This window comes from Trypanosoma brucei, chromosome 7, assembly GCF_000210295.1.
Source record: "Trypanosoma brucei gambiense DAL972 chromosome 7, complete sequence".
Lineage (NCBI taxonomy): Eukaryota > Euglenozoa > Kinetoplastea > Trypanosomatida > Trypanosomatidae > Trypanosoma > Trypanosoma brucei.
In genome coordinates, this window is record NC_026740.1 from 1,985,370 (window position 1) to 1,997,470 (window position 12,101).

The 12,101-nt window shown below is 45.0% G+C and overlaps 7 protein-coding genes across 7 annotated transcripts; 1 reads left to right on the forward strand and 6 right to left on the reverse strand.

Moving 5' to 3' along the window:
- Positions 1 to 532: 532 nt before the first annotated feature.
- On the reverse strand, positions 533 to 841 carry TbgDal_VII8024 (hypothetical protein, unlikely; the record flags this gene model as incomplete). The annotated part of the gene is made up of 1 exon (XM_011776916.1): positions 533 to 841. One exon carries the CDS (start codon positions 839 to 841, stop codon positions 533 to 535), a length of 309 nt encoding a protein of 102 aa, XP_011775218.1.
- Positions 842 to 1,300: 459 nt separating this feature from the next.
- Positions 1,301 to 1,621, forward strand: TbgDal_VII8026 (hypothetical protein, unlikely; the record flags this gene model as incomplete). The annotated part of the gene is made up of 1 exon (XM_011776917.1): positions 1,301 to 1,621. The coding sequence occupies one exon, from the start codon at positions 1,301 to 1,303 to the stop codon at positions 1,619 to 1,621; it is 321 nt and encodes a 106-aa protein (XP_011775219.1).
- A 1,102-nt stretch (positions 1,622 to 2,723) lies between these two features.
- Positions 2,724 to 3,023, reverse strand: TbgDal_VII8028 (hypothetical protein, unlikely; the record flags this gene model as incomplete). The annotated part of the gene is made up of 1 exon (XM_011776918.1): positions 2,724 to 3,023. The coding sequence occupies one exon, from the start codon at positions 3,021 to 3,023 to the stop codon at positions 2,724 to 2,726; it is 300 nt and encodes a 99-aa protein (XP_011775220.1).
- Positions 3,024 to 4,681: 1,658 nt separating this feature from the next.
- Positions 4,682 to 5,401, reverse strand: TbgDal_VII8030 (hypothetical protein, conserved; the record flags this gene model as incomplete). Its single annotated transcript, XM_011776919.1, has 1 exon — positions 4,682 to 5,401. The coding sequence occupies one exon, from the start codon at positions 5,399 to 5,401 to the stop codon at positions 4,682 to 4,684; it is 720 nt and encodes a 239-aa protein (XP_011775221.1).
- Positions 5,402 to 5,944: 543 nt separating this feature from the next.
- On the reverse strand, positions 5,945 to 6,262 carry TbgDal_VII8032 (hypothetical protein, unlikely; the record flags this gene model as incomplete). The annotated part of the gene is made up of 1 exon (XM_011776920.1): positions 5,945 to 6,262. One exon carries the CDS (start codon positions 6,260 to 6,262, stop codon positions 5,945 to 5,947), a length of 318 nt encoding a protein of 105 aa, XP_011775222.1.
- A 3,203-nt stretch (positions 6,263 to 9,465) lies between these two features.
- TbgDal_VII8035 (hypothetical protein, unlikely) lies at positions 9,466 to 9,855 on the reverse strand (the record flags this gene model as incomplete). Its single annotated transcript, XM_011776921.1, has 1 exon — positions 9,466 to 9,855. The coding sequence occupies one exon, from the start codon at positions 9,853 to 9,855 to the stop codon at positions 9,466 to 9,468; it is 390 nt and encodes a 129-aa protein (XP_011775223.1).
- Positions 9,856 to 9,908: 53 nt separating this feature from the next.
- On the reverse strand, positions 9,909 to 10,289 carry TbgDal_VII8040 (conserved hypothetical protein, unlikely; the record flags this gene model as incomplete). Its single annotated transcript, XM_011776922.1, has 1 exon — positions 9,909 to 10,289. The coding sequence occupies one exon, from the start codon at positions 10,287 to 10,289 to the stop codon at positions 9,909 to 9,911; it is 381 nt and encodes a 126-aa protein (XP_011775224.1).
- Positions 10,290 to 12,101: the final 1,812 nt, after the last annotated feature.

Here is a 12,101-nt window from a genome sequence, read left to right on the forward strand (position 1 = left end):
TTGGCTGGGGCGGCATATCTGTTACCCGACAACGCAGGTGTCACTAAGGCGAGCTCAGTGGGAACAGAAATCTCACGTGGAACACAAGCGTAAATGCTTGCTTGATTAACGATTTCCAGTACGAATCGAGACTGCGAAAGCAAGGCCAGCGATCCTTTGCGAAGAACAGGAAATATGAACAAATCATACCAGAGGTGTCAGAATAATTACCACAGGGATAACTGGCTTGTGGCGGCCAAGCGTTCATAGCGACGTCGCTTTTTGATCCTTCGATGTCGGCTCTTCCTAACCTAGCGCCGCAGAAGACGCTAAGGGTTGGATTGTTCACCCACTGACAGGGAACGTGAGCTGGGTTTAGACCGTCGTGAGACAGGTTGGTTTTACCCTACTTGGCTGGAGATTGCGAGTAAAAGATTATCCGCGCAAAGCGGAGGCAGTCCGTTTTTTTCTGGGTCTGCCGTTCGGTGGCATGTGCTTGGCGCTGCCATCTCAGCACACAACATTTATGATAATAATAATATTATTGTTATTATCATATAATGCTGTTATACACGTGTATATGTGTTTGTAAGATTGTGAAGGGATCTCGCAGGCATCGTGAGGGAAGTATGGGGTAGTACGAGAGGAACTCCCATGCCGTGCCTCTGGTTTCTGGAGTTTGTCGAAGGGCAAGTGCTCCAACGCTACCGCACGGTGGTTCTCGGCTGAACGCCTCTAAGCCAGAAACCAGTCCCAAGACCGGGTGCCCGTAAAAGCAAAAAGCAAAAAGAGAAGGAATAGGGGAAAATATAGTGTACATGTAAAGTGTGTTCCATATATATATATATATATATATATTCATTTATATAAGTGTGTGGGCACGGCTTGTGTGTATGTCTATATGGCTCACTGACGTTGAAGGGAATGCAAAAGTGTATAATAACACTACATATGCGTGTGTATATTTATTACTTTGTATTTCTGTGTGAGACGTGTTTTGTATGCGGGCATATACGTATATAAATGCTCTTTATATTTCCGTCTCTTCCAGTTGTCTGTTCACGCTCAAGACAAAAAAAACATATTCGAAACGAATATTATCTCGAATCGCCACTTCTCTTATCTGGTGGGCTCTGCCCGCCCTTGTCGGCGCCCAGTACCTTCATTTTCACAAGATCTGTTTTGAACGCGTTGAACAAAAAACAAAAGCAACGGAAGAATTTCATTACTTATAAAATATATGTAATGATGCGGAGGTGTGAGAGGTATTATATTATGTTTGCATCAACAATGCGCATGCATATACACTCTGCGTGTGTGTATGTTTTTGTCTGTATTGTTGCGCGTCACACTGTGTGGTACTATATATATCTATGTTAGGCAATGTTCCAATTATTTTTTGGTGCATTGTGTTTCTATGTGTGTGTGTAAGTGCCACCAACTCTGTGAACCAAACCTATCTCTCTCTCTGTGTATATATATATTTATATACAATACAATAATATTTTGTCCCTCTCCAAACGAGAGTACATGCATGGGCTGGCATGAGCGGCACGCTCCACGACCGTGGGGCTCGAGGGGCACTTTACGTCCCGAGGCGCTGAACCTTGATGCTTGGAATTTCATGCTCAGGGACTTTTGAAGAAGTCATATGTGTGTGCTTGTATATGTGTATGTGTGTTGTGTTACGTTGCGTCGAGATGTTGGGGTCACATTCTCTACTATGTGTGTAGTCTCCTATTTTGCATCACGTTGTGACGGGGAGCCTTTTATTGGATGTGTGTGTATGGTCACTCGGATATTCTGCTATGCCGCAATTGTTCCATGGAAGAATAAAATTAATAGCATGCCATTGTGATTTATAATAATATATGTTGTAAGCCTTTATTTTGGCTGAGATTCCCATGTATATGGCATCCAATATGTCCAAGAGGCAAGTGTATATTTATATGGTATCTATGTAAACATAAATAGATTTGTTGCACTGGGGGTTATTCTCTCCATATCACAATATATTATATGCTGAGGGGACAGCTTGCACACATATGGGGAATTTATAGGAATATTATAATAAGCTCCTTTGTGTTAGCCGCTTTTCTCGAAATGTAAGAATAATGCAAACCGTATATTTTGTGGGTGTGAAGGTTTGTTATAATATATCGACATAGTTTTCCCCTGTACATACTAATAATATACCATGAGGCATTATGTGCACAATATGGGAAGTGTGGCTACTGTATATGTTATTTGTTAACTCTTCCTTCGGATGAAACACTACAGTGTCACACCTTTCCTTCTCATATCATATGTATGTGCTTCACCTCACATTATTACTCCATACCATCGTGTTCTAATGGGAGAAATAATGTGGAATAATAGATTGGGTGAAAAAAGAAAAGATCAGAAAGGCATGACTATCTCTCTCTATAGTGTGTGGTGTACGCTGTTGATGCTTTGAAAGTTCCGCATCATCACGTGATATCATATACCCGTATGCTGCGCTTGTGCATCCGTATGTGTATATATTTTCTTTGATACATTCTCGGCGTAATGGAGAGTGTGTCCATGTCAGTTATTTTTTGTTTCCTTCACGAACTTACGCACTTCAATGCGAATTTCCATCGTTTTACACACGGTGCAGTCGCTTAGCCCTATTATGCGAGGTGCGTGTGGTTAGTAAAAGATTAAGAAGAAGAGAGGCTTTAACCGATATGTTAGAGAGGCGCAAAAAGTAATGTTCAATTTCAAAAGGGATTTGGTTCTTTCTTTTCGTTTCCTTCAAACTTTTTATTTCTACTGAATAAGAGGTTTTGATGGTGCATAAATGCGAACACTTGGTTCCTACCATCGTACATGTGTTTTTTTTTTGGAAAAGTATCGGCTGTTGTGTCAAAATACACGCATGTTCTGCGAGTAAGGAGAAACCCACGGCTATTGATGAAGTAAATGCGATTGGGCACAAAAATGAAAATTCCTCTATTCAATATACGCTTGCGGTTGTGAATTCCCATTATCGACATTGGAACTTCGAATGTCCTCGGCATGCTGTGGTGGCGAGCTGTTGTGGCGCACTTCTTCTTCCCAGTTAGAAGTTTTGAACACCAACACTCGGCGGGCTGTAAAAGGTGCTTCTACGGAGCATTCCCTTCTTAGCACTCCACATGGAAATGTGTACCAATGTATGGGGATCGTGACTTGGGAAAATGTAGAGAGATCACAATTGCTTTGGGAGCAGAATATTTCATGCCAATCAACATGGAAAAGATATATCATACAATATTTGGAGGTAAACCCAAGAGCCTCCTAACAATGTGTGCAGATAATTGACCTGGCAAACATGACAGGTAAAGCTAAAACGTTTTCTTTGACTCTGCATCTGTAAACAGGATACTTGACACACGTTTGGAGCATTAAGAGGATGATGGGAGCACATTTTTTTCTGTAGCTCTCAGTTATTCACTCGATCACGTGCGATACTAAGGTAGTAAAGTGCACTCCATGGTTTTTTGTCTTTTCCCTTTTAAAATACGCCCAAGTAGTACATGAGAGGATCTTTTAGCCAACTGGTTTAGAACCGGTATCGTGATTGTTCTTTCCACTCAAATTAAAAAGAAAAACTCGTATTTCTCTTGGAACAGGATGTGTAGGATTGTGTGTTCATCGCAGTGCGCTACTTCAGTAGAACCGTGGTGCACTCGCTTTAATATAGGCATAGTTTTATAGGGCGCTGGGAGCGCTCTACCTGGCTGTGATTGGTGCGTTGAAATGGGTGCAACAACATGAAGTCCATGAATTCCAAAGCTGGTTTATCACCTCAATCATTCAATCCGACAACTATCACTGAAGGAAGTCCGAGTCTGGCCTGCACATATCCGATTTCCAAAAAAGCCTCTTTTTACAGTTCAATAGATGCCACTTTCCCCTCGTAATTATCATCAGCACACCGAAAGTTCATTAAACTTCCAATATTCCATTTATCCCAGTGATACCTAATTGTCTTATGGCACGCCATTTCTAGAGGTGGGGACAGAATAAATCCGTTTTCACCCTGACTGTGGCCATGTATACAAAGAAAGATCGGTAACCCTTGAAGTCAAGTCAGCCGTGGAGGCACCCGTACTCAGGAGTTCCTAAATGTTACGTAAGGCTGGCTGCCACACTTTTGAAATCTCGCATAAAGCTTCCGATTTGATTGCATTAGAAAAATGAACCTTTAGTGAGAAATATGATAATCCAGTAAATTCCCAAGGTGAAGGAACCTCCAGAGTTATTGGAAAGTAGTGAAACAATATCCGCATTTCAATAGAGGGGAGAGGCGTTTATTCATTTATTTTTTGTATCATTTTCTGTAGGGGATGACGCATGAACACATTACAGTGCAAGTCATAGTGTACCATATTTTTTTTTTTTTTACAGAGGCCTGTTTCGTGTTATGTCCGAACTAGTTATGCGTGACCAGTTGCAAACGTTCAGCTTTTAGTCCTCGGCCTTCCTTAATTGCGAAAACAGTTTACTTGAGAGTGAAAGGCTTCTGCCTCTTCTTTTTTTTTTTTTTGAGCCAAACGTAGAAGAGCATAGTGGAGTTTACAATTTTCATTCAGAGGAGTGGGCAGCTTTTTGTGTAGTCTATTCTCCTTTATAGGGGTGTTCCTCTCGAATGAAGGAAGTACATGTTGGAAGAGAATGAGGGGTTTCTCAATTTCTAGGAGGAATTGTGCAAGGTTCTTGGTGAACACCATCTTCTGCATATTTTCGCCCTCAAGCCCGAAGTGACTGCGGAGCACTTTAGGCTTGAGCGCACGAGTATGTGGATGGGATTCCCTTCGCAGTCGTTGGAGTGTGTATGTTTCCTTTCAACGCAGATTTCATGTTTTTGATGGCGATGTATAGATGAACCTGATGTTGAGTGGGACGTCTGATTTCGGTTTACGAACGTGAAGTGTAGATGAAACCCTCTGACGTTGAAGCTCCGGAGCGGTGGTGGAGATTCTTTTGCTACGGAGAAGGGATGCTGTCTATGCATTCCCCCGAAGTGCTCCATCAGGCTGTCTTTTGATACATGCGTATGACGGCATTGCGTGCAACAGGTGTCATTTACACCTATAGTTACCGTGTTCCAAATGAGGGATACCTCTTGTTCTGTGATGGAACAGCTCCGTTTTGTACCAGCGTTACTATCCAGGGGATGGCCTCTGCGGTGTTGAATCTTGGTGTTTGGTGTTGTTCCCCCTTTTGATTGTGATACAAAGCCACATTGCGTGCATTGTAGCGGCTCAGATGTGCCTACTGGGTCGTTCACTGGATGCCCTCTCGTTTCCGTCGCTCGGGAGCCCTTCGTTGGAATACTTGCATTCTCCTCGAGTTCTCGTTGCCTTCTTATTCCTCGCGACCCCGTTTGCGGTTGTACTTCGCAGTATTTCATCCCGTGACTTATCACTAGTCAATATTCCGTGTGAAATATATAGCTGCGAGGTCCATATATCGCTTCATTTTCTCCAGGGGTTGAACTGGTGGTGTTATCACTTTGTTCATTGGTGTTGGGTTGATGCGGTCGGTTTTCACTTTGTGTGCCTATCCGTTTCTCCACCACTGGAGTGATGTGCTAAAGCTGACCTCTGCTCTTTATTCCATGACGTATTGTCGGGCCTCTCTGCTAAATCAATTTGAACCCACAGATTCCTCACTGGAGTGTGTTTTTTTATCATATTCAGTGTGGATTATGGTTCCGCGAGTGTGGGGTGGAAAGGGACTGTCGTTGGTCATGTAGTGTTTCTGTGGCCTGCGTAATGTTAGTACACCTGCACTCTTGGATTGAAAGCCACGTTCTGCGCAAACCCATTTGTGCTGTTTGATATTTTCATCTTCTTTCCGCTTCTCCGACATTTCATCGTCTAACTTTCTCGTTTTGCCGTGAAGGCATCGAGTTTTGGGCCATGCGAGCCCTCCTTTGTTCCCATAGGATTTGTTACAGACAATGAGCGCATGCGACTTCGGTGGAGGGGGCAGGGGTTATAGGGTCAAATTTCAGGCACCACCCCAAGTTCTGCAGCATGTGCGGGTGATACTGCTGATGGCACGCTTGCCACGTGCCCAGGGACCGATAAATAAAAGACGGTGTCCCAGAAAGACGCTGCTGATCCCTGTGCTGTACGACGCTGTGGGCGAAGCAAAGCATTGTTCCCCATGAGAAGAACGCTGCTGGCTCTTGGCTTCCCCCGATGAGACGGGGTACTGGACTCTGACACCACCTTGATGGAGCCAGCATCACCAGGGTGTGCAGCATGTTTCAACCGGCGCAATGCCTCATGGTAGGGTACACTGTGAATTTAGTTCGTATGAAACACTATGTGAGCTCTATCGGAATTTATTTTCCCGCAGTGTGCGCAGGGATGGGTCTGACACCATCTGCACCTGTTAGGAACTGTTTTGTTTATCCTCCGAAGCAACCATCCATATGCATTCGATGTCCCAATGCGGAATTGGCGACTTCACCTGGTCTATCGGTTTAGTGGCAAATTTTCTTTAGTTGGTTGCCATTCACCGGTCATTTCCAACCTGTGTGTCTTCAGTTTCTCTCTGCTCGCCATGAGGTGTCACTTTTCCAAGGCAGTGATGTCGGGTATTCACCCAACGTCTTGTTGAGGAACGTTTGCAGATGCCCTCGCTTTTTTGTTCGTCAATTCATTCTTTTCTACACCACAATGACCAAAAATAAGCTGAAGGCAGATGCTGGTGCTATGATATCCGATACCCAAGAGTACTATCCAAGTCTCCCGCAAAATTCCTGCCTTTACCGCTGTTTCTCCCATTCGCAGTGGCTCGAACAGCGACCGCCGGTCAGTAGAAAGAGACATTTTACACGGATGAGCTCCCTTCGGTTGTAATATGCTTATCATTTTATGCAAAACCTCGAACATTACTATGCACTCAGGTTGGTAGCTACACGCTATTGTTCCGGCTCCACAGTGAACCGTCGAGATGGGATTGTCATTCCTATATGTCGTTGAGGCAGCTCCTGATTTTATCCCTAAGGAAACAGATCCGTCTGCTCATACTTCAAAATGCGGCATGGAATTTAGTTGGGTTCCCTTTGCACGGTAGTGCCTTACAATCAATTTCTTACATAATTCAAGCTGAACGCCGTCGTACGAATCGGCATGCACATCCGATGATAGTGTTATATGTAACAAAAAACTGGGGGAGAAAGTTAGGGTGACTGGTGGTAGCGGTTCTCTTTGTCTTTCTACTTGGACAGCGAAGAGCTTCTGCATGATTGTGCGATATATTTGACGGGGGGAATGCGGTGGGTGACATACAATGTTTGCACATCCCTTGCGTTCCTCACCGTGTGTTTCGCAAGTAAGCAGGTATCGTAAGCCGCGGATAAGTAATTCCTCACGAAGATAAAAAAAAAAGTTGGCTTGAAGGCGAGCATCGTACGCGTGGAATTCACTGAGTATTCCGGATATGATGTGGCATGCTTTTTTTTTTTTCCGCGTATTCTACTTTGTCTTGTTGGTTGGATGCAGTATCACGGTTCTGTAAACCCTTGCCGTACATAATTTTAGCACGGAACGTTGCGAGGTAGAATGCAAGAAGTGTGCTCCTGATTGGTGCACATTTTGTCGAGCATAGGCCTACGACTTTTGCTGGTCACATATTTGTAGGTCTCTCTCACGTTCGCTGCATGTGTTGAGAAGCCCCAACGAAGTTACAGGGTGATACCCAGCACTTTCAGATTTCTCTCCTCACCCATGGGCGTGCCGTTTATCATCAGGATCGATGGTTTCCTCAGAAGCCCTCCGAACAGTGTATGTTTCGTTTTCTACACGTTTAGTTGCTTGAAGGATTTATGACCCACTCTGGCCACAATGCTCGGTCCTTATTGTAGAGTGCGCTCGATATCTTCCCTGTTTGATCTCCCACACGTGAGTGTCAGATGATCGGCAAAGAAACCGTTGTAACAGCTTAGGACTTCCCGAAGCCACCAAATAAGAGAGTTAGTGACTATGATGAAGGTAAGCGATCCAATGACTATTTCTTGATGACCTCCTCTAGTGAAGAATATTAGTTGGGAGAATACTTTCTTTAAGCGACCTCTGTCTAATCGTTCACGGAGACATGAAGCCGTCCAGCCATTCTGTGGGCCTTCCGCATCCAACTTTCTTATTTCTTTTATAAATTTGTTATGGTCTGCCGTATCAAATGATTTTGTGCTTTCAACGAAAGTGACTGGTCCGCGGTCAGTGCTGTGACGGCAATTTAATTAAGTGTGATCTTGAAGCATGTCGCCAATTGCCGCATGCCCAGGGGAGGGTATAGGTTATCTGCTAGTCGGCTTCTGACCTTTCTTAGCTATTATTCTCACTCCCACCATCTTGTCCATCGGTTTCGAAATGTTACTTGCGATTGTTACTGATCAGAAGAACGAAGTGTCCGATGGGTGTTTCCAGTTTTCTGTAGAGGGACAGTCGCCCCTCTTTTACATGTTCTTGGTGTTGTTGCCATCATAAGACTCCGGCTTAACCGCGCTAGGATCAGTCGTCTACCGAAGCGGCTCAGGTAGGTTGACGCAGTGCCATATACTTCGTCCTCTGGGGGAGCGGCACCATTCGGAAGCTATCCTAGTGCATCCTTCAACTCTTCCACGGTTATTGGTCGAGTCCATTCATCTGGCTTTCTTTCTGGTGTTTGCATTAGAGGGGAGGCGGGAGACTTAGGAGTGTCGCGCTGATGTTTTTGCATACATTGCTACATGATCACGAGCGTGCCGACGCCATTTCATTGCTCGGTTGTCAACTGTAGCGACTGGGGTGACGAGTGGGCGTGTTGCAAAGACATTCTGTATAATTTTCCAACTACCCTAACCTGATTCACTCATCGTTGAGCATTTGTTCTTCTACCTTTTGACCGCAAGTGTCGTTATTAGTATTCGGTGCTCCGCGGCGAGGCGAATCGCTCATTAGTGTTAGTGCAGGCATTGTTTCTCTTTTCCATTTCGGCTCGCTCTCTGTGCCAGAAAGGCTTTTGGAGCCTTGGTTACTCGTGGGACTAGGGGAAGGGTCGCTTCCCTAATAATTGTTGCTAACGTTTCACCGTGCGTGTGTGGATATCTTCCAAGTTGTCATTTTCTCTACCCCTCTCTTTTCCGGCGCGGTCTAACTTCCTCCAACTAGCGCATTTCCATTATAACGGGGTCCATATAGTCCGTTGTGGTGAAGTTGGCATGCCATCGGGAACAAGGCATACATCGATGAAAATGATGCGATGATCTCCGTGTGGAGTAGACTGTGGCGACAAGTTTGTAACATGGAAGTCCTTCGATAGAGTTATATCGAGTGCGGAATTGATGCTACGGTCACAGTGTCGTATCGTGTGGTCTTCCATGTGTTTTCGACGGTGTACCAATTATCTTTGCACTAATGGGCTATGGAATCTTTCCTTTTAATCAGGGGGACATGTTTATCCCACACCAGTAGGCTGGAATTAGAATACATACCAACTATATGCCGACCGGCATGAAGGAGATCGTCCGGCCTTTCTGTGGCGACTTCCCTCCTTCCTCGTGGAAAATATGGGGAAGTCAGTGTGTGTGTATTGAAGGGATTGCGTGAAGTGTACTGTTGCATGTACAAATTCATGTCCGAAAGCCTTCGACACTGCCACCACGACCGGTAGGTGTCCGAGAACGACAATGGATACACCTCCACCTATCGAGTTATAGCTCTCCTTGGGCGTGGCGGACGAATACGTGTAACACCGTCTTGTGCAGCTACACGCTCTATGTATAAGAGTTTGAAGGGCAGTTAGTGAGAGGGAATGGTGATGGTCAGGTTTTTTTTTTTTTTGAGAAATCCTCGGGAAGTGATTCAACATTTAGAAAGGGTGATTACAGGGCGCAATGGCGAAATGATGGAGACAGGAGCAGCTCATATCCACTTTGCTACATGGTGGTTGCAAAAAATAAATATTAACAAGAGGGGATGAAAGTTAATAAACATACCGGAGTCGTGATCGTGTGGTGCTTGATAAGGAAAACTCTCCACAGTTAAAACTGAGAAGCGGATGATAGACCGCATCACTAAAGCATTTCCATCTAAAGTTGACACAAAAACCAAACACAGGCGCAGGAGTGTAGAGAGTGGAGTAGCGTAGCTCATTGAATTGGTAAGATTATTATATGACACCCTTAGGGCTAAAATATCTTCCGTAACCGACTGCCAGACGACAGCAGGCGATAACAATAACAACCAACGACCGCTACCCACAGCACCCTCAAGACCGTAGCTTTCCACCCAGCGCGGGTGCATTCTGGCTCTTATATATACTTATTGTCATGACAGAGTATAGTGTACTGTGTTGATAAGGGACGTGTAACTGTATTGAAGAGCCGATGCTTTTGACATGTTAGATATAATATGTTTTATTGTAAAGTCAATACAACACACAATAGGATAATAATGATAAAGTTAAAAAAGTATATATAGTAATAGAAATATATCTTATATAGGAAAGATTCAGCAGTAAAAGTAGCGCTTACGGCGTACGGAGCAGGAGAGCAACTGACCGCTCTCAGACCGATGGCGACGACATAAACGCGTCCCTCGGGCTTCTGCTCTGTAAACTTTGCGCAATGCGATACCGAAACAGTTTTTGCGCTTGTTCAGTAGGTTTGCCGAATGGCTGTGGGTACGGCACTTCCTCAGTTAAGGGAAGGAGCGAGTGTGTGTAATACGTGTGTTGCTCTGACAAAACAAAAGGGCACATCGGCACGCTGCTCGTAAAGGTTTTTAATTACCTTCACAGCTCGTAGGCGCATCAGTTGCTTCACACGCGAGTGTAAAGTATGTGTGGCTGTGTGCTTATAAAACAACATGTGCGGGATCGCGTGTGGTCATATATGGGCTGGCATTGTATTTGCCATGTTGCCGTTTTTGCTCCTCGCGTCTTCGGACTGTTTGCTTTCCATGCGTGCGCTTCTTTTTGCAAGTGTATTTCCCTGTGTGCAGGATACGTGTTTCTTTGTCCTGTTGCATATATAAAAGGGAGTTATAGCGTTGCGTTGTGTGCGTCCGCTGTTGGCTTGCATGATATGTAGTGAATATATTTCGCTGCCTCATCTGCCTTCTTAACGGATTGTGTTGTACGTGTGTGGGGTTTTTGTGCACTCTTTCGTGCCGCAATGCGCCCACTCCGTCGTCACTCTATTGCACCACGCCGCCTGATATTATATGCGTGTGAAAGTTGCATTGCCGCTGCCTTTTACACATTCAACGTGTGTGTTTGTGCTTGCGTGAAGTCGCTTGCCACATGTTATCCATGCTCTCTCGTGTGTGTACGCCGCGTACGGGGAGGTGTGTGTGTGAAAATGTGTGCATTCGTCTGTATATTCACGTGGGTTTGTGTTGGTTGTGTAGGGCTTGGCACCTGATAGAGTGACGCCTTGAGGAATCTCAGCCTGAAAAGGGTGTATAATAAATTTATACTGAAAAATATGGGGTCATCAGGAAATACACTATAAACGAAGTAGTGTGTTTTGTGTTATGAATATTATACGAGATCGTGTGTACATATATGCGCGTCCCCTGGAGAGGGAAACACCACCCACTCGCAGCCACACATGTGGTGTGCTGTTTGTGTGTTCCCCACAGCGGATCACGCGCTTACACTTGAGATCTGGTTGATTCTGCCAGTAGTCATATGCTTGTTTCAAGGACTTAGCCATGCATGCCTCAGAATCACTGCATTGCAGGAATCTGCGCATGGCTCATTACATCAGACGTAATCTGCCGCCAAAATTTTGCGGTCTCCGCATTACTGGATAACTTGGCGAAACGCCAAGCTAATACATGAACCAATCGGACGCTCTCTTTTTCTATGTCGCGGCTTGTGTTTACGCACTTGTCGTGGCGATGGGACGTCCAGCGAATGAATGAAATTAGAACCAACGCCTCCACCCGGGGGCAGTAACACTCAGACGTGTTGACTCAATTCATTCCGTGCGAAAGCCGAGCCTTGTTGCTCGGCGTCTACTGACGAACAACTGCCCTATCAGCCAGTGATGGCCGTGTAGTGGACTGCCATGGCGTTGACGGGAGCGGGGGATTAGGGTTCGATTCCGG